Here is a 22,084-nt window from a genome sequence, read left to right on the forward strand (position 1 = left end):
AAGGATCTTGAATCCCGGGTAAGACTCATACCAGCCACACCAACCACACCGTACAACTTGTGATCTGAACCCAGTTAACAGTATGATAACAAAATGAAGTAGCCTCTGAAAAGATGGCTCACAACAATAGTAATAACCCGATTTTTGTAACAATAATTATGTACAAGCATTGCAGACAATCCGCACTTGGGATGGGCGCCCAGCATCCACTACGGACTACGAGAAATAGAATTATCGGTAAGTAAATTCTTATTTTCTCTAACGTCCTAGTGGATGCTGGGGACTCCGTCAGGACCATGGGGATTATACCAAAGCTCCCAAACGGGCGGGAGAGTGCGGATGACTCTGCAGCACCGAATGAGAGAACTCCAGGTCCTCCTTAGCCAGAGTATCAAATTTGTAAAATTTTACAAACGTGTTCTCCCCTGACCACGTAGCTGCTCGGCAAAGTTGTAATGCCGAGACTCCTCGGGCAGCCGCCCAGGATGAGCCCCCTTCCTTGTGGAATGGGCATCTACATATTTCGGCTGTGGCAGGCCTGCCACAGAATATGCAAGCTGAATTGTACTACAAATCCAGCGTGCAATAGACTGCTTAGAAGCAGGAGCACCCAGCTTGTTGGGTGCATACAATATAAACAGCAAGTCAGACTTTCTGACTCCAGCCGTCCTAACTATATATATATATATATATATATATATATATATATATATATATATATATTTTTAGGGCCCTGACAACGTCTAGTAACTTGGAGTCCTCCAAGTCCCTAGTAGCCGCAGGCACCACAACAGGTTGTTTCAGGTGAAAACGCTGACACCCCTTTAGGAAGAAACTGGAGACGAGTCCCAGTTCTGCCCTGTTCAAATGGAAAATTTTAATATGGGCTTTTGTAAGACAAAGCCGCCCATTCTGACAATCGCCTGGCCGAGGCCAGGGCTAACACATGGTCACTTCCCATGTGAGATATTGGTCAACAGCATGGTCACTTTCCATGTGAGATATTTCAAATCCACAGATTTGAGCTGTTCAAACCAATATGATTTTAAGAAATCCCAACACTATGTTGAAACCTCACGGTGCCCCTAGAGGCACAAAAAAGCTGTATATGCAATACACCCTTTACAATCTGGACTTCAGGAACTGAAGTCAATTCTTTCTGGAAGAAAATCTACAGGGCCGAAATTTAAATGTTAATGAACCCCAATTTGAGGCCCAAAACACTCCTATTTTCAGGAAGTGTAGAAATCGACCTAGTTGAATTTCCGTCGTGGAGCCTTCCTGGCCTCACCCACGCAACATATTTTCACCACATGTGGTGATGACGTTGTGCGGTCACCTCCTTCCTGGCTTTGACCAGGGTAGGTATGACCTCTTATGGAATGCCTTTTCCCTTCAGGATCCGGCATTCAACCGCCATGCCGTCAAACGCAGCCGCGGTAAGTCTTGGAATAGACATGGTACTTGCTGAAGCAAGTCCCTTCTTAGCTCCCCAGGCCCTTAGTCCTCTGTGAGCATTTCTTGAAGTTCCGGGTACCAAGTCCCTCTTGGCCAATCCGGAGCCACTAGTATAGTTCATACTCCTCTATGTCTTATAATTCTCAATACCTTGGTTATGAGAAACAGAGGAGGGAACACATACACTGACTGGTACACCCACGGTGTTACCAGAACATCCACAGCTATCGCCTGAAGGTCTCATGACCTGGCGGAATACCTGTCCCGTTTTTTGTTCGGGCGGGACGCCATCATGTCCACCTTTGGTCTTTGCCAACGGTCCACAATCATGTTGAAAAACTTCCCTATGAAGTTTCCACTCTCCCGGGTGGAGGTCATGCCTGCTGAGGAAGTCTGCTTCCCAGTCGTCCACTCCCGGAAAGAACACTGCTGACAGTGCTATCACATGATTTTCCGCCTAGCGAAAAATCCTTGCAGTTTTGTCACTGCCCTCCTGCTTCTTGTGCCGCCCTTTCTGTTTACGTGGGCGACTGCCGTGATGTTATCCCACTGGATCAATACCGGCTGACCTTGAAGCAGAGGTCTAGCTAAGTTTAGAACATTATAAATTTGCTCTAAGCTTATTTATGCGGAGAGAATTCTCCAGACTTAATCACACTTCCCTGGAAATTTTTTCCCTGTGTGACTGTTCCCCAGCCTCTCAGGCTGGCCTCCGTGGTCACCGGCATCCAATCCTGAATGCCGAATTTGCGGCCCTCTAGAAGATGAGCACTCTGTAATCACCACAGGAGAGACACCCTTGTCCTTGGATATAGGGTTATCCGCTGATGCATCTGAGGATGCGATCCGGACCATTTGTCCAGCAGATCCCACTGAAGAGTTCTTGCGGGAAATCTGCCGAATGGAATTGCTTCGTAATAAGCCACCATTTTTACCAGGACTCTTGTGCAATGATGCACTGACACTTTTCCTGGTTTTAGGAGGATCCCGATTAGCTCGGATAACTCCCTGGCTTTCTCCACTGGGAGAAACACGTTTTTCTGGACTGTGTCCAGAATCATCCCTAGGAACAGTAGACGTGTCGTCGGAAAAAGCTGCGATTTTGGAATATTTAGAATCCCCTCGTGCTGTCGTAGAACTACTTAAGATAGTGCTACTCCGACCTCCAACTGTTCTCTGGACCTTGCCCTTATCAGGAAAGCGTCCATGTTTCTTTTAAGAAAAATCATCATTCCGGTCATTACCTTGGTAAAGATCCGGGGCGCCGTGGACAATCCAAACGGCCGCGTCTGAACTGATAGTGACAGTTCTGTACCAGGAACCTGAAGTACCCTTGGTGAGAAGGGCAAATTTGGACCTGTAGGTAAGCGTCCCTGATATCCAGTGACACCATATCGTCCCCTACTTCCTGGTTCGCTATCACTGCTCCGAGTGACTCCATCTTGATTTGAACGCTTGTATGTAAGTGTTCAAATATTTCAGATCTCACCGAGCCGGTTGGCTTCAGTACCACAATATAGTGTGGAATACTACCCCCTTCCTTGTTGTAAGAAGGGTACTTTGATTATCACCTGCTGGGAATACAGCCTGTGAATTGTGTGAGGGGGAGACGTCTCGAATTTCCAATGTACACCTGGGATATTACATGTAGGATCCCGGAGTTCCCTTGCGAGTGTTGCTGAAACTCTTGAGATGACCCCCTACCGCACCTGAGTCCGCTTGTACGGCCCCAGCGTTATGCTGCGGACTTGGCAGAAGCCGTGAGGAGCTTCTGTTCCTGGGAATGAGCTGCTTGCTGCAGTCTTCTTCCCTTTCCTCTACCCCTGGGCAGATATGACTGGCCTTTGCCCGCCTGCCCGTATGAGGACGAAAGGACTGAGACTGAAAGACTGTGTCCTTTTCTGCCAATATGTGACTCGGGGTAACAAAAGGTGGATTTTTCAGCTGTTGCCATGGCCACCAGATCCAATGGACCGCCCCTTTATACGGCAATACTTCCATATGCCGTCTGGAATCTGCCTCACCTGACCACTGTCGTGTCTTCGTCTGGCAGATATGTACATCACATTTACTCTTGATGCCAGAATGCAAATATGCCTCTGCGCATCACGCATATATAGAAATGCATCCTTAAAATGCTCTATAGACAATAAAATCCTGTCCCTGTCAAGGGTATCAAAATTTTCAGTCAGGAAATCCGACCAAGCCCCCTCAGCGCTGCACATCCAGGCTGAGGCGATTGCTGGTCGTAGTATAACACCAGTATGTGTGTATATACTGTTATGATATTTTCCAGCTTCCTATCAGCTGGCTCCTTGAGGGTGGCCGTATCTGGAAACGGTAACGCCATGTTTTTTATAAGCGTGTGAGCGCCTTATCCACCCTAAGGTGTGTTTTCCAACTCGCCCTTACTTCTGGCGGGAAAAGGGTATACCGCCCATAACTTTCTATCGGAGGAACCCCACGTATCATCACACACTTCATTTAATTTATCTGATTCAGGCAAAACTACAAGTAGTTTATTCCCACCCTACAAAATACCCTTAGTTGTGGTACTTGTGGTATCAGAAATATGTAACACCTCCTTCATTGCCCTTAACATGTAACTTGTGGCCCTAAAGGAAAAATACGTTTGTTTCTTCACCGTCGACACTGGGGTCAGTGTCCGTGTCAGTGTCTGTCGACCGACTGAGGTAAATGGGCGTTTTTACAAGCCCCTGACGGTGTCTGAGACGCCTGGACCGATACTAATTTGTCCGCCGGCTGTCTCATGTCGTCAACCGGCTTGCAGCGTGTTGACATTATCACGTAATTCCCTAAATAAGCCATCCATTCCGGTGTCGACTCCCTAGAGAGTGACATCACCATTACAGGCAATTTTCTCCGTCTCCTCACCAACATTTTCCTCATACATGTCGACACACACGTACCGACCTACTGCACACACACAGGGAATGCTCTGATAGAGGACAGGACCCACTAGCCCTTTGGGGAGACAGAGGGAGAGTTTGCCAGCACACACCAAAAGCGCCATAATGTATATAACAACCCTAGAAGGTGTTGTTTCTATATATATATGCGCTCTTAATATATAATTATATCGCCAATTTATGCCCCCCTTCTCTTTAACCCTGTTTCTGTAGTGCAGGGGAGAGTGGGAGCCTTCCTCACCAGCGGAGCTGGTCAGGAAAATGGCGCTGAGTGCTGAGGAGAATAAGCTCCGCCCCTTTCTCGGCGGGTTTTTCTCCCGGTTATTAGGAAAACTGGCCTGGGTTAAATACATACATATAGCCTTAATGGCTATATGTGATGTATTTATTTGCCTCTAAGGTAATCTATATTGCTGCCCAGGGCGCCCCCAGCAGCGCCCTGCACCCTCCGTGACCGAGATCAGTGAGCCGTGTAGCAACAATGGCGCACAGCTGCAGTGCTGTGCGCTACCTTCATGAAGACTGAGGAGTCTTCTGCCGCCTGTTTCCGGACCTCCGTTCTGCCGTTCTTCAGCGTCTGTAAGGGGGATCGGCGGCGCGGCTCCGGGACGAACCCCAGGCTGACCTGTGTTCCGACTCCCTCTGGAGCTCAGTGTCCAGTAGCCTAAGACTTCAATCCTCCTGCACGCAGGTGAGTTGCAAGTCTCTCCCCTAAGTCCCTCGTTGCAGTGATCCTGTCGCCAGCAGGAATCACTGATTAGAAACCTAAAAAAAAAAACTTTTCTAAACAGCTCTTTAAGAGAGCCACCTAGATTGCACCCTCTCGGACGGGCACAAAAACCTAACTGAGGCTTGGAGGAGGGTCATAGGGGGAGGAGCCAGTACACACCATGTGACCTAAAAGCTTTTTTAGATGTGCCCTGTCTCCTGCGGAGCCCGCTAATCCCCATGGTCCTGACGGAGTCCCCAGCATCCACTAGGACGTTAGAGAAACTCCCATTTTTCGAAGGAGTATCATCATTTCTGCCATTACCTTGGTAAAGACCCTCGGTGCCGTGGACAGTCCAAACGGCAGTGTTTGGAATTGGTAATGGCAATCCTGTACCACAAATCTGAGGTACTCCCGGTGAGGATGGTAAATGGGGACATGTAGGTAAGCATCCTTGATGTCCAGGGATACCATGTAATCCCCCTCCTCCAGGCTTGCAATAACCGCCCTGAGCGATTCCATCTTGAACTTGAATTTTTTTATGCATGTGTTCAAGGATTTCAAATTTAAAATAGGTCTCACCGAACCGTCCGGTTTCGGTACCACAAACAGTGTGGAATAGTAACCCCGTCCTTGTTGAAGTAGGGGCACCTTGACTATCACCTGCTGGGAATACAGCTTGTGAATTGCCTCTAACACTGCCTCCCTGCCTGAGGGAGTTGTCGGCAAGGCAGATTTGAGGAAACGGCGGGGGGGGAGACGCCTCGAATTCCAGCTTGTACCCCTGAGATACTACTTGAAGGATCCAGGGATCCACCTGTGAGCGAGCCCACTGATCGCTGAAATTTTTGAGGCGGCCCCCCACCGTACCTGGCTACGCCTGTGGAGCCCCCGCGTCATGCGGTGGACTCAGAGGAAGCGGGGGAAGAATTTTGATTCTGGGAACTGGCTGACTGGTGCAGCTTTTTCTCTCTTCCCTTGTCTCTGTGCAGAAAGGAAGCGCCTTGCTGTTCTGAAGCCGAAAGGACTGTACCTGAAAATACGGTGCTTTCTTAGGCTGTGAGGAAACCTGAGGTAAAAAAAGCTGTTGCTGTGGATACGAGGTCCCAGAGACCATCCCCAAACAATTCCTCACCCTTATAAGGCTCTATGTGCCTTTTAAAGTCAGCATCACCTGTCCAGTGTCGGGTCTCTAATACCCTCCTGACAGAATGGACATTGCATTAATTCTGGATGCCAGCCGGCAAAATATCCCTCTGTGCATCCCTCATATATAAGACGACGTCTTATGTTCGCAAAATAGTATCCCCGTTTGACAGGGTTACAGACCACGCTGCAGCAGCACTATCTGCAGGTCTCAGTCTAGTACCCGAGTGTGTAAATACAGACTTCAGGATAGCCTCCTGCTTTTTATCAGCAGGTACCTTCAAAGTGGCCGTATCCTAAGACGGCAGTGCCACCTTTTTTGACAAACGTGTGAGCGCCTTATCCACCCTAGGGGATATCTCCCAGCGTAACTTATCCTCTGGCGGGAAAGGGTACGCCATCAGTAACTTTTTAGAAATTACCAGTTTCTTATCGGGGGGAACCCACGCTTTTTCACACTTCATTCACTCATTTGATGGGGGAACAAAACACTGCCTGCTTTTTCTCCCCAAACATAAAACCCTTTTTTAGTGGTACTTGGGTTAATGTCAGAAATGTGTAACACATTTTTTATTGCCGGGATCATGTAACGGATGTTCCTAGTGGATTGTGTATATGTCTCAACCTCGTCGACACTGGAGTCAGACTCCGTGTCGACATCTGTGTCTGCCATCTGAGGGAGCGGGCGTTTTTGAGCCCCTGATGGCCTTTGAGACGCCTGGGCAGGCGCGGGCTGAGAAGCCGGCTGTCCCATAGCTGTTACGTCATCCAGCCTTTTATGTAAGGAGTTGACACTGTCTGTTTATACCTTCCACCTATCCATCCACTCTGGCGTCGGCCCCACAGGGGACGACATCACATTTATCGGCATCTGCTCTGCCATCACATAAGCCTCCTCATCAAACGTGTCGACACAGCCGTACCGACACACCGCACACACACAGGGAATGCTCTGACTGAGGACAGGACCCCACACAGCCCTTTGGGGAGACAGAGAGAGAGTATGCCAGCACACACCAGAGCGCTATATAATTTAGGGATTAACACTATATTGAGTGAATTTTTCCCAATAGCTGCTTGTATATACAATATTGCGCCTAAATTTAGTGCCCCCCCCTCTCTTTTTAACCCTTTGAGCCTGCAAACTACAGGGGAGAGCCTGGGGAGCTGTCTTCCAGCTGCACTGTGAAGAGAAAATGGCGCCAGTGTGCTGAGGGAGATAGCTCCGCCCCTTTTTCGCGGACTTTTCTCCCGCTTTTTTATGGATTCTGGCAGGGGTATTTATCACATATATAGCCTCTGGGGCTATATATTGTGATATATTTGCCAGCCAAGGTGTTTTTATTGCTGCTCAGGGCGCCCCCCCCCAGCGCCCTGCACCCTCAGTGACCGGAGTGTGAAGTGTGCATGAGGAGCAATGGCGCACAGCTGCAGTGCTGTGCGCTACCTTGGTGAAGACTGATGTCTTCTGCCGCCGATTTTCCGGACCTCTTCTTGCTTCTGGCTCTGTAAGGGGGACGGCGGCGCGGCTCCGGGAACGAACACCAAGGCCAGTTCCATGCGGTCGATCCCTCTGGAGCTAATGGTGTCCAGTAGCCTAAGAAGCCCAAGCTAGCTGCAAGCAGGTAGGTTCGCTTCTTCTCCCCTTAGTCCCTCGATGCAGTGAGCCTGTTGCCAGCAGGTCTCACTGTAAAATAAAAAACCTAAAATAAACTTTCTTTCTAGGAGCTCAGGAGAGCCCCTAGTGTGCATCCAGCTCGGCCGGGCACAGAAATCTAACTGAGGCTTGGAGGAGGGTCATAGGGGGAGGAGCCAGTGCACACCAGGTAGTCTAAAAGCTTTCTTTTAGTTGTGCCCAGTCTCCTGCGGAGCCGCTATTCCCCATGGTCCTTTCGGAGTTCCCAGCATCCACTAGGACGTTAGAGAAAATATATTACAAAAGGCCTTGACAGAGGTTAATAAAATAGATCGAGCAAACCTCCTTAAGACCTCCAAAAAATCTAATAGTAAGGGCAATACAGATAGGACTGCTCTGTTTACTACGCAATATAACAACTGCGCATTTAAAATCAGGTCTATTATAAAAAAGAATTCAGCTCTACTTAAATTAGATAACATACTACGTGAAAATGTGGACTTGGAAGGTACAGTCATTTTTAGAAAATCTACGAATTTACAATCATTATTAGTTAAGAGTCATTTTTCACAAGAACAGGTTATTAATAAAACATGGATACCAGAACGCCCTAAGGGGTTCCATGTCTGTGGGAAATCCACTTGTACTACTTGTAAACATGCTCTGAGAAAAACTACAGAGTTTATTTCAAATAGTAATGGAAAAATATTTACTATTAAAAACTTTATGAATTGTAGATCTACATATATTATTTACATAGGCCCTCATTCCGAGTTGATCGCTCGCAAGGCGATTTTAGCAGAGTTACACACGCTAAGCCGCCGCCTACTGGGAGTGAATCTTAGCTTCTTAAAATTGCGAACGATGTATTCGCAATATTGCGATTACAAACTACTTAGCAGTTTCAGAGTAGCTTCAGACTTACTCGGCATCTGCGATCAGTTCAGTGCTTGTCGTTCCTGGTTTGACGTCATAAACACACCCAGCGTTCGCCCAGACACTCCTCCGTTTCTCCGGCCACTCCTGCGTTTTTTCCGGAAACGGTAGCGTTTTTAACCACACGCCCCTGAAACGCCGTGTTTCCGCCCAGTAACACCCATTTCCTGTCAATCACATTACGATCGCCGGAGCGAAGAAAAAGCCGTGAGTAAAAATACTTTCTTCATTGTAAAATTACTTGGCGCAGTCGCAGTGCGAATATTGCGCATGCGTACTAAGCGGAATTTCACTGCGATGCGATGAAATATACCGAGCGAACGACTCGGAATGAGGGCCATAATTCAATGTGGTTGTGGCAAGCAATACGTGGGAAGAACTACACGTATGCTGCACACCAGATTCATGGAACACTGGCGGAATATAAATAAGGGAATTAAGACTCATCCCCTTTCAAGCCACATTTCACAATGTATGAAATCAGATACTTTTGGTAGCATTAATGTTCGGGCTATTGAAACCATCAAAAATACAAAAAGGGGTGGCGATAGATTCAACTTGCTCTGTAGAAGAGAAGCATTTTGGATCTACAGACTTGAAACGCTAGTACCCTATGGACTTAATGATACAGTAGAGCTTAACAATATCTGATATTTGTTTTGGTGTCAATATAATCATTGGGGGTAGTTATATACATGTACATGTGTTATGCATGTATATGTGGATATGTATATATATGTCGGCATCAATTCTCCTCTAACTGGGTTTCTCCCTATGTTAACATACATATGGCCACAATAATATATATATGCATGTCTATATTGGTAATGAGTTTATATATATATATATATATATATATATATATATATGAGGTCCCCAGGTGTATATACTATATATCTATTACATAGATTTATAAAATAATTATACTATTATGGTAATATACTGAGATGATCGTATTAACTTTCAAAAAAGTCTTTCTTTTTCTTTCTCTCTATGAAATTTACTATACATGTTTGAATTAGGAAGGGTTTTAACTCTAGTGATAGGTGGTATTATAATAATCTGTCACTTCACCTCTGCTTAGATTATAATACACGCTGTTTATATCAATTATTTAGTAAGCGGGAACATATTCTAATGAAGCCATAAACACACTATGAATCTTTTTGTGATTTTAATATGTATATTCTTTTAAGCAATGAGAGGCTGTCTGTATTGGTAATAATATATTTGGAAGAGTTAAAATAGGAGGGGTCAAATTAAACCTCACACAGGTGTATTGAATCGTGAATGTTTAAAAACATACCCCTCTGCAGACAACCTCACTATGTTCTGAGGAAGCTGCCGAGTTGATCTAAAGGCAGAGAAACGCGTAAACCTTTCTACACTTTCCATCAAAAGCCGGCATTTTATTTATTGGCTTTTATGGCCCGAAAGCCAATCGATATCTGAGGAGAAGCGGCGCTGGGTACAGCATACTACCGCGCGGTTCACGGGCAGTGTGGAGCCCGACACTGCAGACACAGAGGGAGACAATCAGGAGACGGCTGCAGGAGAGACAAGCATTCTAAGCAGCGTCGGTAGCCTGGTCTGGGAGTGAGCGACACTAGGAACAGCAAGTGCCGTGCAGTGTGGAGTCTGACACTTCAGCACAGAGGGAGCAGACTGAGAAGCGGTTGCAGGAGAGACGAGCGCTGGAGGCAGCGCCGGCACCGTGGCTTGGAAGCGGTGTGTGGTCCGGCGGAGAGGACGAGGTGAGCACTTCATTATACACCTCGCATAAATGGAAATACTGCCGTCTAGCTCTCCTATTACCAATTAAATCATCATCTGCACAAAAAGAAAACTGTGCCCCTCTTGTGCTTCAGCAATGAAGAGACCGCCTTATAGTGAACCATACTGGGCAAATTAATATTCAGTTTGAGTATTGCACAAAAAACAGCTCATTATCAAATATACCTCATTTCCAGATAGGTCCGCATTTAAAGGAACTGCTACCAGCGGACGGGAAGAGCGATTATCACTATTGAGCTGGGCATACACATCGGTGCAACAGATCCCTAGTACCTGGATATCTGTCTATTCTAAAGGACACTCTGTATTGTAGCTCTTTTGATACAGGAATGAATTTGTTTTAAATTATTTATTTTTAAGGATTGCACAAATCATGTAATGTATTTGATCATACTTACCGGCCGGTATTAATATAAACAATCATTTTTATTGCTTAAAATAAAAAATTATTCATTATATACATTGTTATAGTACGTGTGTATCAATAATATTTTCATATCAGCGCCTCTATCCTCTTTCCACTTGTGGAAAGAAATTTTCTAGTCCTTTTGCTACATCGTGGGAAGAGCACACCCACTTTAGAGGCTGCAGATATTTTAATATTATCAGCTTGCGCTGGGTTATTTTTCTTTTAAGATGAAATACTGTACTGACCATTTCATTTTTAGATGGGAAAGCGGATTCACTATTCTTTAAAAAGCACTTTGTCATGGACGTGCAAAATAATCATTTGATCTGTAGATTCACTTCCATCTGATTTCTTTATTGTATTGAAAGGACTATGGGGGTCATTCTGACCCGTTCGCTCGCTGCTTTTTGTCGCAGCCGAGCGAACAGGTCCCTACTGCACATGCGCCGGCCCATGCCAGACGGCTGAAGGCCGCAGCAGGGATGCAATCGCCTCTGCCTGATTGACAGGCAGAGGCAGTCGCTGGGCGGGAGGGGGCGGAACGGCTGCGTTTGGCCGCCGTTTCGTGGGAGCGGTCCAACCAACGCAGGAGTGGCCAGACCGAACGGGGGGCGGGCCGCAGCGGCTGCGTGAAGTCACACGCAGACGCTGTGGGGCCGGGGAGCGATGAGTAGCTCCCGGCCAGCGCGCTAAAGCTGCGCCGGCCGGGAGCTACTCTTTAAGTGCAAAGGCATCGCCGCTGTTCGATGCCTTTGTACTTCTGGGGGGAGAAGGGGGAGGGGGGGGCACTGACATGCGGGGTGGGATAACCCTGTGCTGGGCGTCCCCCCGCATGTCAGTGTGAATGATCGTAGCTGTGCTAAATTTAGCACAGCTACGTTCAACTCGGAATGACCCCCAATATACAGGTGTACAATTCCATCTCCCCACTGGCTGTCTGTAATGGGCAGGGTAAACTGCTCATCCAGCACCCAATCAATACACTTAGCTGGCATCCACCATCGAGAAAAGCACCAGATATATGCGTGGTACAGAAGTCACAGGGAAAATGACAGTAGTGCCATTCACCCACAGATCTCCATACAGTGCATCCGGAAAGTATTCACAGCACTTAACTTTTTCCACATTTTGTTATGTTACAGCCTTATTCCAAAATTTTAATAAATTCGTTTTTTCCATCAAAATTCTACACAAAATACCCCATAATGACAACATGAAAAAAGTTTTGAGACTTTTGCTAATTTATTAAAAAATAAATAACTAAGAAATCACATGTACATAAGTATTAACAGCCTTTGCTCAATACTTTGTTGATGCACCTTTGGCAGCAATTACAGCCTCAAGTCTTTTTGAATATGATGCCACAAGCTTGGCACACCTATCTTTGGGCAGTATTGCCCATTCCTCTTTGCAGCACCTCTCAAGCTCCATCAGGTTGGATGGGAAGTGTCAGTGCACAGCCATTTTCAGATCTCCCCAGAGACGTTCAATCGGATTCTAGTCTGGGCTCCGGCTGGGCCACTCAAGGACATTCACAGAGTTGTCCTGAAGCCACTCCTTTCATATCTTGGCTGTGTGCTTAGGGTCGTTGTCCTGCTGAAAGATGAACCGTCGCCCCAGTCTGAGGTCAAGTGCGCTCTGGAGCAGGTTTTCATCCAGGATGTCTCTGTACATTGCTGCATTCATCTTTCCCTCTATCCTGACTAGTCTCCCAGTTCCTGCTGCTGAAAAATGTCCCCACAGCATGATTCTGCCACCACCATGCTTCACTGTAGGGATGGTATTGGCCTGGTGACGAGCGGTGTCTGGTTTCCTCCAAATATGACGCCTGTCATTCCCACCAAAGAGTTCAATCTTTGTCTCATCAGACCAGAGAATTATGTTTCTCGTGGTCTGCGAGTTCTTCAGGTGAATTTTAGCAAACTCCAGGTGGGCTGCCATGTGCTTTTAACTAAGGAGTGGCTTCTGTCTGGCCACTCTACCATACAGGCCTGATTGGTGGATTGCTGCAGAGATGGGTGTTCTTCTGGAAGGTTCTCCTCTCTCCACAGAGGAATGCTGTCACTCTGTCAGAGTGACAATTGTGTTCTTGGTCACTTCCCTGACTAGGGCCCTTCTCCCCCGATCGCTCAGTTTAGACAGCCGGCCAGCTCTAGGAAGAGTCCCACTGGTTCTGAACTTCTTCCATTTACAGAGGATGGAAGCCACTGTGCTCATTGGGACCTTCAAAGCAGCAGATATTTTTCTGTACCCTTCCCCATGTTTGTGCCTCGAGGCAATCCTGTCTCGGAGGTCTACAGACATTTCCTTTGACTTCATGATTGGTTTGTGCTCAGACATGCACTGTCAAGTGTGGGACCTTATATAGACAGGTGTGTGCCTTTCCAAATCTTGGGGGTAATTCAGACCTGGTCGCTAGGCTGCATTTTCTCACAGCCTGCGATCAGAGCCAAACTGCGCATGCGTATGCACCGCAATCCGCAGGTGTGATGGACCGCAGCAAAGGGGGTCGGTGCATAACGACGGGATGGTGTGAAAAAAACGATCGCACGAAAGAACGCAAGGTGACTGACAGGAAGAAGGCGTTTGTGGGAGGCAACTGAATGTTTTCAGGAAGTGTCTGGAAAAACACAGGCGTGTCCAAGCGCTGGAAGGGCGGGTGTCTGACATCAATTCTGGTCCCGGACTGGCTGATGTGATCGCAGCGGCTGAGTAAATCCTGGGCTGCGCAGAGACTGCGCAAAATCAGTTTGTGCAGCTCTGATACACATGCGATCCCACACTTGCACAGCGAAAATACACTCCCCATGTAGGCGGCGACTATCTGATCGCAGGGCAGCAAAAATCGCCTGCTAGCGATCAGGTCTGAATTAGGCCCCATGTCCAACCAACTGAATTTACCACAGGTGGACTCCAATGAAGCTGTAGGAACATCTCAAGGAAGATCGGTGGAAACAGGATGCACCTGAGATCAATTTTGAGCTTCATGGCAAAGGCTGTGAATACTTATGTACATGTGATTTCTTAGTTTTTGATTTTTAATAAATTTGCAAAAATCTCAAAAAAAACTCTCAGGTTGTCATTATGGGGTATTGTGTGTAGAATTTTGAGGAAAAAAATTAATTTATTCCATTTTGGAATAAGGCTGTAACATAACAAAATGTGGAAAAAGTGAAGCGCCGTGAATACTTTCCAGATGCACTGTACGTGCAGTAGGCACTGGCACAATGTGCATGTGCTGGCACCAGCAAGGGGCGGCACAGAGATTTTCCACAGACCCCCTTCCTATATAAAACACTTCTGCTACACCCTCTTCAGACATCTGTAGATTATCTGTCTCCCTACAGGCCTCGGGTCGCTCAGTCTCCCCATGGAATGTGGGGGAAGGGGGGGGGGGAGTAGCCATAGCGGTCACCGCCCGATTCTTAGACCTAGCCGCCACCATCGGTGGGTTAGGGTAGGGGTCAGGGCAGGGGCAAAATTACCCCATCCCCTGTTGGCATTCTCATTGTCGGGATATCAGTGTCGGTCAAGTGACCACCAGCATTCCGACCGCCATTAAAATGTACCACACCCCTGCCAACCATGGCCCTCATTCCGAGTCGTTCGCTCGGTATTTTTCATCGCATCGCAGTGAAATTCCGCTTGCACTTCTACATACGTCTGCTGCAGCACAAACATGCCCAAAATTCTCCTCACCCCAAACTTGTAACGCAATCTCCGCTTCCGTCGCTCCGGCCGGGAATATGGTGAAGATGCAGACGTATGTCCCCTCATCTGGAAGCGTCACGTTCTGGATACTAATCGATCCATCTACGGATTCGTTACTCAATAGCTTCACTCTCTGCGCGAATGGCGTCAGGCGCCTCGGCTCAGACCCCTCGTTGTAAGTGAGAAAATCCTCCGTCTTTCCTCTGATTTTCCGCTGCCAGGTGATCTGCGTGACCGTGTCCCTGGTCCGAGCAGTGCACTTCAGGGTCACGTCGGATCCTAGCCAGGCGGACACCTTGCTGTTGACCGTCACTATGATAAAATAGAAAACGTGCGTATTTAGGACATAACAAATCACTAGCGTCAGAGTAACACATCACAGTCGCCGCTCTGCCCGGGGATGGCTAGATACTCATCCAAATCTGGGCGGAGGTCTCAGTTTCTCGGCAGGCTAGTGGTGGGTGCGGACATGGAATAATAGAATGCAGAAGTCATGGCTTACTATAGAGCGGCAAATTCATTCAATAAATATAAGCAATCAGAAGCAGCGTTAATCCACCTAGAACGGATATTACCACAACACTACTGAGCAGGGAGAACAATTCGCACAGGGAGGGAGTTGCGCAATCCCCAGTGATGCAGTCTGGGCGCAGTGAAGAGCTAAATTATTTCTTTTAGAACAGGATATTTAAATAACAATAGTAGGAAGTACAGCACAGATAGGGGATACAACGTACAAGGACTTCGTCTGCGGCTGTATGATGTATATACAAAGGCCGATCAGAGATTAACCTACAGCAAACCCTTGAGATTGATGGGGAGACGTCACAATCTAATTATAGATCAACCAGCTCCCAACGCACGTGATGTCATGGTGTCACACATGCTCAGTTAATAGAACGTCAATTATCTGAACAGATCAGGAGACCATCTGTAAATGATGCATCACAGAAGGAACATCGGGCCTGTCCTGGGCACACACCTTACTAGGCGGCGAGGTGACAATGCGGCCGGCAAAGCTGGGCTTCATGTATGGGTTGCTGCTACAGCGGTCGGTGTTGGACACACCGGTGACGCTGTGGTGTACCAACAGTGGCAGAGAACTTCAGGGCGGTGGAGAGGAGGATGGGAGCTCTGCGAGCATGTGACCATCCTCAGGATGCAATGCTCAGTGATCCCAGGGACCACTCACGTTAAAAATAATTGGGGTCCTACTCCACTATATCTTGGTCCCATCACATATTATAGGGGGGTGAAGGCAGGCAGCAGTTGGGGCAGTGCTGGGGATAGGAAGGGGTTTAGGGTAGATAGCAGCTGGGGCACTACTGGGGGAGAGAATGGGATAAAGAGAAGGCAGTGCTGGGGCTAGGGTGAGGGTAAGAGTAGACAGCAGTTAGGGAAGTGCTGTTGGCAAGAAGAGGGCAAGGGGCAGTCAGTGCTGGGGGAAGATAGCAGCTGGGCTTTTAGGCACCCAAACAAAGTGCACCCAGTACATTCCATGAGTTTAGCCGGTCATCTGGGCATCCAATAACTTGCGCCCACTGGACCAAACAACTGAGCACCACCCCACCACAATACACAGGAGAGCGGGTACAAAAAAAACTGCTTCCCCCCCTAGAGTGTAATAAGCCAGTGCTTCTGTAAAGAATAATTTACACACAGGAGTATACACTTTTCCCAAACAACTAGTCTCCCTGGCTGCCATTTAACAACACATTCCAACAGGCGAAGCTGGGACTTGTAGTGCCACGACAGCTGGAAGCCACTGGTTGCCTACGGCCAGTAACAAAAGCACGCCCCCCCCCCCCCCCCAGTACACACTGACAGCAGCCGCCTCCTCCTGCAGGACAGAAATTACGCCGTACATGTGCGCTGCTGCCTCTATATGCAGTGGTGAGCCTGGTGGGTGTCTCTCTGCCCCATATTCTGGCATCACACGGGGGGGGGGGGGGGGGGGGGGCAGCACGGCGGTACATACACATACATCTGATGTTGTCACACCGGTACGGTGACAGAATAGCGCATATTTTGCAATCACTGATACTCACCCGCTGGGACAGCTCTCCTTATGTAGAGCTCTCCTGGGGATGAAGTTACTTTCAGGTTTATGACCTGGGAAATGCGCATCTGGTGTTTTTTGTGATAAGACCGCCATCTACTGATGCACTGCCTGGCCTGCGCAAGCTTGCTGTATGCAGACAATTCATCCAGCTAATGACAGCCACTGATACATCCAGTCTGAGGAAGGGACACTATACACATAAACAGAGAGGGGCGGCATACCGGCACCAAGATCCCGACCGCCGGGATACCGATAACTATTCTCCCTCTTTGGGTGTCCATGACCCCCCTGGAGGGAGAATAAATAATGTGGCGCCCGCAAGGGGCTCTTTTGCGCTCGCCCCGCTGCCGGCATGCTGGATCACCCAGCTGATTGATGTTCCAGTCGGAACCGACCACCATAGCAAGTATTCCTTAGCATGTTTAGCATGGACAGAAGCAGGAGTGAGCCACGAGGTTTGAGCCATGTGGAGTCATCCATGTGCTCTCATGGCAAGCCGCTTTGACTGTGATCAATAAAATTGTGAGATGAAGGGGTATATTTACTAAGGCTTCTAAAATTGAAAAGTGGTGATGTTGCCCATAGCAACCAGATGCTATAATTTTGTAAGATGCAATAGAGAAATGATAGGCAAAACCCAATTGGTTGCTATGGGCAACATCAGCACTTTACATTTTTAGAAGCTTTAGTCAATGAACCCCAAAGTTACAGTGAGGGGATATACTGTACCAAACGGATGATCACAGAATGGGATGATTGCCTGCAGTTCACCTCCAATACACTAGATGTCAGAATTTTTTTACTTAATTTCAAGATTTACAAACTAAAAAAAAAAGAATTACATAACATCAAATTATATGTCAGTCAGGTGCCCTAATCAATTTATAATATCCTTATCATTTGCAGTAAAAAGTGCATGATCCCATATTTATTATATATTAGTATATATACCATTGCATAAGGTGCAATAGTACACTTTAGTAATAAATCCTGTTTTATAAACTGTATAAAAATATAATTTACATTTACATTGGATAACCACATTTTAAGAACAGATATATATACATGGGACTGTTTCCTATGCATTTCCAGTGGGAAGATGGATATATCTTTTTTATGTACGTTGGATGATCACGTTTTAAGCGTAGATCTATATACCTGGGACTGTTTTCTATGCGTTTCCAGTGGAAAGATGTCTGTATCTTTTTTGTTTACGTGGGAGAAGAATACTTACTTAGGGATGCATATGTATATATGCTTTAATTCCATCATATATATAAAAAAAAATGGAAACACACAGAAAACAGTCCCAGGTGATCATCCCATATGAATAAAAAAAATATATAGCCATCTTCCTACTGGAAATGCATAGAAAACAGTCCCAGGTATATACACACGCACTTACAACATGATCATCCCATGTAAATAAAAAAATATACAGCCATCTTCCCACTGAAAACACATAGAAAATGATTCCAGGACTCAATATTGATATTAGGATGCTGGTTTCCTTACATAATTATATAGCTTTGTTGATATAAATGAGTGCAGATATGCTATATACTGTATATACTCGAGTATAAGTCGACCCGAATATAAGCCGAGGCACCTAATTTTACCACAAAAACCTGGGAAAACGTATTGACTCGAGTATAAGCCTAGGGTGGGAAATGCAGCTCTAGCCGTACACAGACCTCAGTGCCAGATGTGCCCTCATACTGCCAGATATGCCCCACAGTGCCAGATGTGCCCTCATGCTGCCAGATATGCCCCACAGTGCCAGATATGCCCCACAGTGCCAGATGTGCCCTCATGCTGCCAGATATGCCCCACAGTGCCAGATATGCCCCACAGTGCCAGATGTGCCCTCATGCTGCCAGATATGCCCCACAGTGCCAGATGTGCCCTCATGCTGCCAGATATGCCCCACAGTGCCAGATATGCCCCACAGTGCCAGATATGCCCTCATGCTGCCAGATATGCCCTCATGCTGCCAGATATGCCCCACAGTGCCAGATATGCCCTCATGCTGCCAGATATGCCCCACAGTGCCAGATGTGCCAGATATACCCTCATGCTGCCAGATATGCCCCACAGTGCCAGATGTGCCCTCATGCTGCCAGATATGCCCCACAGTGCCAGATGTGCCCTCATGCTGCCACATATGCCCCACAGTGCCAGATATGCCCCACAGTGCCAGATATGCCCTCATGCTGCCAGATATGCCCCACAGTGCCAGATGTGCCAGATATACCCTCATGCTGCCAGATATGCCCCACAGTGCCAGATGTGCCCTCATGCTGCCAGATATGCCCCACAGTGCCAGATATGCCCCACAGTGCCAGATATGCCCTCATGCTGCCAGATATGCCCTCATGCTGCCAGATATGCCCCACAGTGCCAGATATGCCCTCATGCTGCCAGATATGCCCCACAGTGCCAGATGTGCCAGATATACCCTCATGCTGCCAGATATGCCCCACAGTGCCAGATGTGCCCTCATGCTGCCAGATATGCCCCACAGTGCCAGATGTGCCCTCATGCTGCCACATATGCCCCACAGTGCCAGATATGCCCCACAGTGCCAGATATGCCCTCATGCTGCCAGATATGCCCCACAGTGCCAGATGTGCCCTCATGCTGCCAGATATGCCCCACAGTGCCCGATGTGCCCTCATGCTGCCAGATATGCCCCACAGTGCCAGATGTGCCCTCATGCTGCCAGATATGCCCCACAGTGCCCGATGTGCCCTCATGCTGCCAGATATGCCCCACAGTGCCAGATGTGCCCTCATGCTGCCAGATATGCCAGATATGCCCCACAGTGCCAGATGTGCCCTCATGCTGCCAGATATGCCCCACAGTGCCAGGAAGGGTACTTACCCTCCATCGCTCCCGCGTTGTCTTCTGAAGGAGGGACACGGAGGGCACAGCGCGCGGCTCTCCTGTGTCCCTCCTGCGTCTCCGTCTCCGGCGGCGTGTGTGTATTAAATGAAGTGCCGGTTCGTGAGCCAATCAGAGCTCACGAACGGGCAGTTCATTTAACACACACACACGCCGCCGGAGACGGAGACGCAGGAGGGACACAGGAGAGCCGCGCGCTGTGCCCTCCGTGTCCCTCCTTCCACTGACTCGGGTATAAGCCGAGGGGGCTTTTTCAGCACAAAAAAGTGCTAAAAAAGTCGGCTTATACTCGAGTATATACGGTAAATGCTATAACTTTTTTAGCTATAAAAATATTAATTTACCAGCTTTATGTGCATGCTGTAGTTTGTAAATCATTTGAACATAAACAAATATAAGGGTCTATTTACTAAGCAGTGGATGGAAATAAAGTACCAGCCAATCAGCTCCTAACTGCCATGTCACAGGCTGTGTTTACAAAATGACAGTTGGTAGCTGATTGACTGGTACTTCAAGCCTAGTTCAGACCTGATCGTAGCCGTGCAAAATTGTGCACGGCTACGATCAGGCACTCTGACATGTGACAGGGGGGGACGCCCAGCACAGGGCTAGTCTGCCCCGCATGTGAGGCCCAGCCCTGTCACACGAGTAGAAAAGCATCGCACAGCGGCGATGCTTTTGTACTGGAAGAGTAGCTCCTGCACGCTGGCAGGGAGCTACTCGTCGCCGCTCGTGTCGCAGCGGCTGCGTATGACGTCGAACAGCCATCGCTGCACGGCCCAGGCACGCCTGCGTTGCCCAGACCGCGCCCCCTAAATGGCGGCCTAACGCCACCGTCCCACGCAGCGACTGCCTCTGCCTGTCAATCAGGCAGAGGCGATCGCAGGGCTAATACAGCTGTCGGCACATGTGCAGTTCAGACCTGATCGGCTGCTGTGCGATAACGCTACAGCACCAATCATGTCCGAATTAGGCCCTTTATCTCCATCCAAGGCTTAGTACATAGATCCCATAGTGACATCTAGAGCTGTGACTAGGAACTGCAGACAACCATCCCTTTTTGTGATTATTTTTTGAGTCCCCTTGTGGGACATACACTATAATGACTGATGGGGGGGGGGGTCTGTGACTGCTTCATTGCTGAACAGTATACAGCAAGTGCATCGCCGATCTGTATGATGCAGTTCAGCATCTAAATACAGCATACTTGCCTACATTGAATGTCTCCTCTCCGGGACATCATCAAGCCCTGCCTCATCGGAAAGCACCGCGATTCGTGGTTCCGTGGGAAGGGGGCGGGGCTAAAATGACGGGAATTTGCGTCATTTTAATCCCTTCCCCACCCCACAGACCCACGAATACGGGAGATTATCTTCATCCTGCCCGCATCACTAGGGTGCTAGCAGGATGCGGGAGACCTGCCTACTCTTCCGGGGGGCTACCCCCCAAAAAAACGGGAGCCTCCCGCGAGCTTCCGGGAGAGTAGGTAAGTATGAAATACAGATATGCCAAATAGTAAATTGTATTGTATCTGCCTGTCCAACAGATCGATCGATGGACCCCCCCCATATACACGATTAATACCATGTTACATACAGAGTACACCTACCTCCCAATCACCCACGCTGCAGTAAACAGGATTAATACAATTTAACTCATTTAACAACGAGTGATACATCTCAGAATTTCAGAGTGATAAAGAACCAGCTGCTGCTATTTTTCAAACAGAGGCCTGTAACATGACAATTAGGAGCTGATTGGCTGGTGCAATTTATCACTCATTGATAAATGAGTCTAAATGTTACATACACAGCAGGTATACAACGCGCTATGCAGAGTAACAGAGAAGCGGAGAAGATGGCGCTGTACAGCACGCAGTACGGGAGCACCTGGATTACTCACCCTGAGGCTGCAGCCCCGGTAACGCCGCCAGCAGCAGGAGGAGGAGAAGGAGCGGCAGAGACCCGGGGAGCGGGCGCAGCATGGTACACACACACCGGCGGCGGCAGCAGCTCCGGAGACTGACCGATCGACGTCACCATACCCACCCCTTCTCCATGTGGGCTTTAGGGAAATGCGCGGCGGCGGCGGCGGCATGTTGAGGTGCACTGAGGTGTGTGGGTTCTTCTGACACTGCTGCTGTGACCACATTTATTGTCCCTCTTCGGCTTTTTTGTGAAGAATTAGTAGTATATAGGGTAGTTGTAAGAGCTGGTGCCTTGCTGGAAATATCGAGGCTTATTGATACAGCTTCTTAGTATGGTATATAGTAAGACACTTCTATAGGGATAGATCACTAATTCCCCCAGGGCTGCCATCAGAAATTATAGAGCCCGGGATTAGCAAAATGCACAGCTTCCATACATATATACATAGTGTGTGTAGCAGA

At 48.0% G+C, this 22,084-nt stretch overlaps 1 protein-coding gene across 1 annotated transcript in view; it reads right to left on the bottom strand.

Annotated features, from left to right (window-relative positions):
- LOC135050314 (nectin-1-like) overlaps positions 1–21,796 on the bottom strand; it is a 186,817-nt gene extending 165,021 nt beyond the window's left edge. The window contains exons 1-2 of the mRNA XM_063956721.1: positions 21,598–21,796; positions 14,718–15,041 (exon numbers count right to left, since the gene is read on the bottom strand). Of these exons, the coding sequence (XP_063812791.1) occupies positions 14,718–15,041; positions 21,598–21,679 (406 nt within the window). The 5' untranslated portion in view covers positions 21,680–21,796. The remainder of the gene's footprint in view (positions 1–14,717; positions 15,042–21,597) is intronic.
- Between the last annotated feature and the right edge of the window lie 288 nt (positions 21,797–22,084).

Source organism: Pseudophryne corroboree, chromosome 2, assembly GCF_028390025.1.
Source record: "Pseudophryne corroboree isolate aPseCor3 chromosome 2, aPseCor3.hap2, whole genome shotgun sequence".
Lineage (NCBI taxonomy): Eukaryota > Metazoa > Chordata > Amphibia > Anura > Myobatrachidae > Pseudophryne > Pseudophryne corroboree.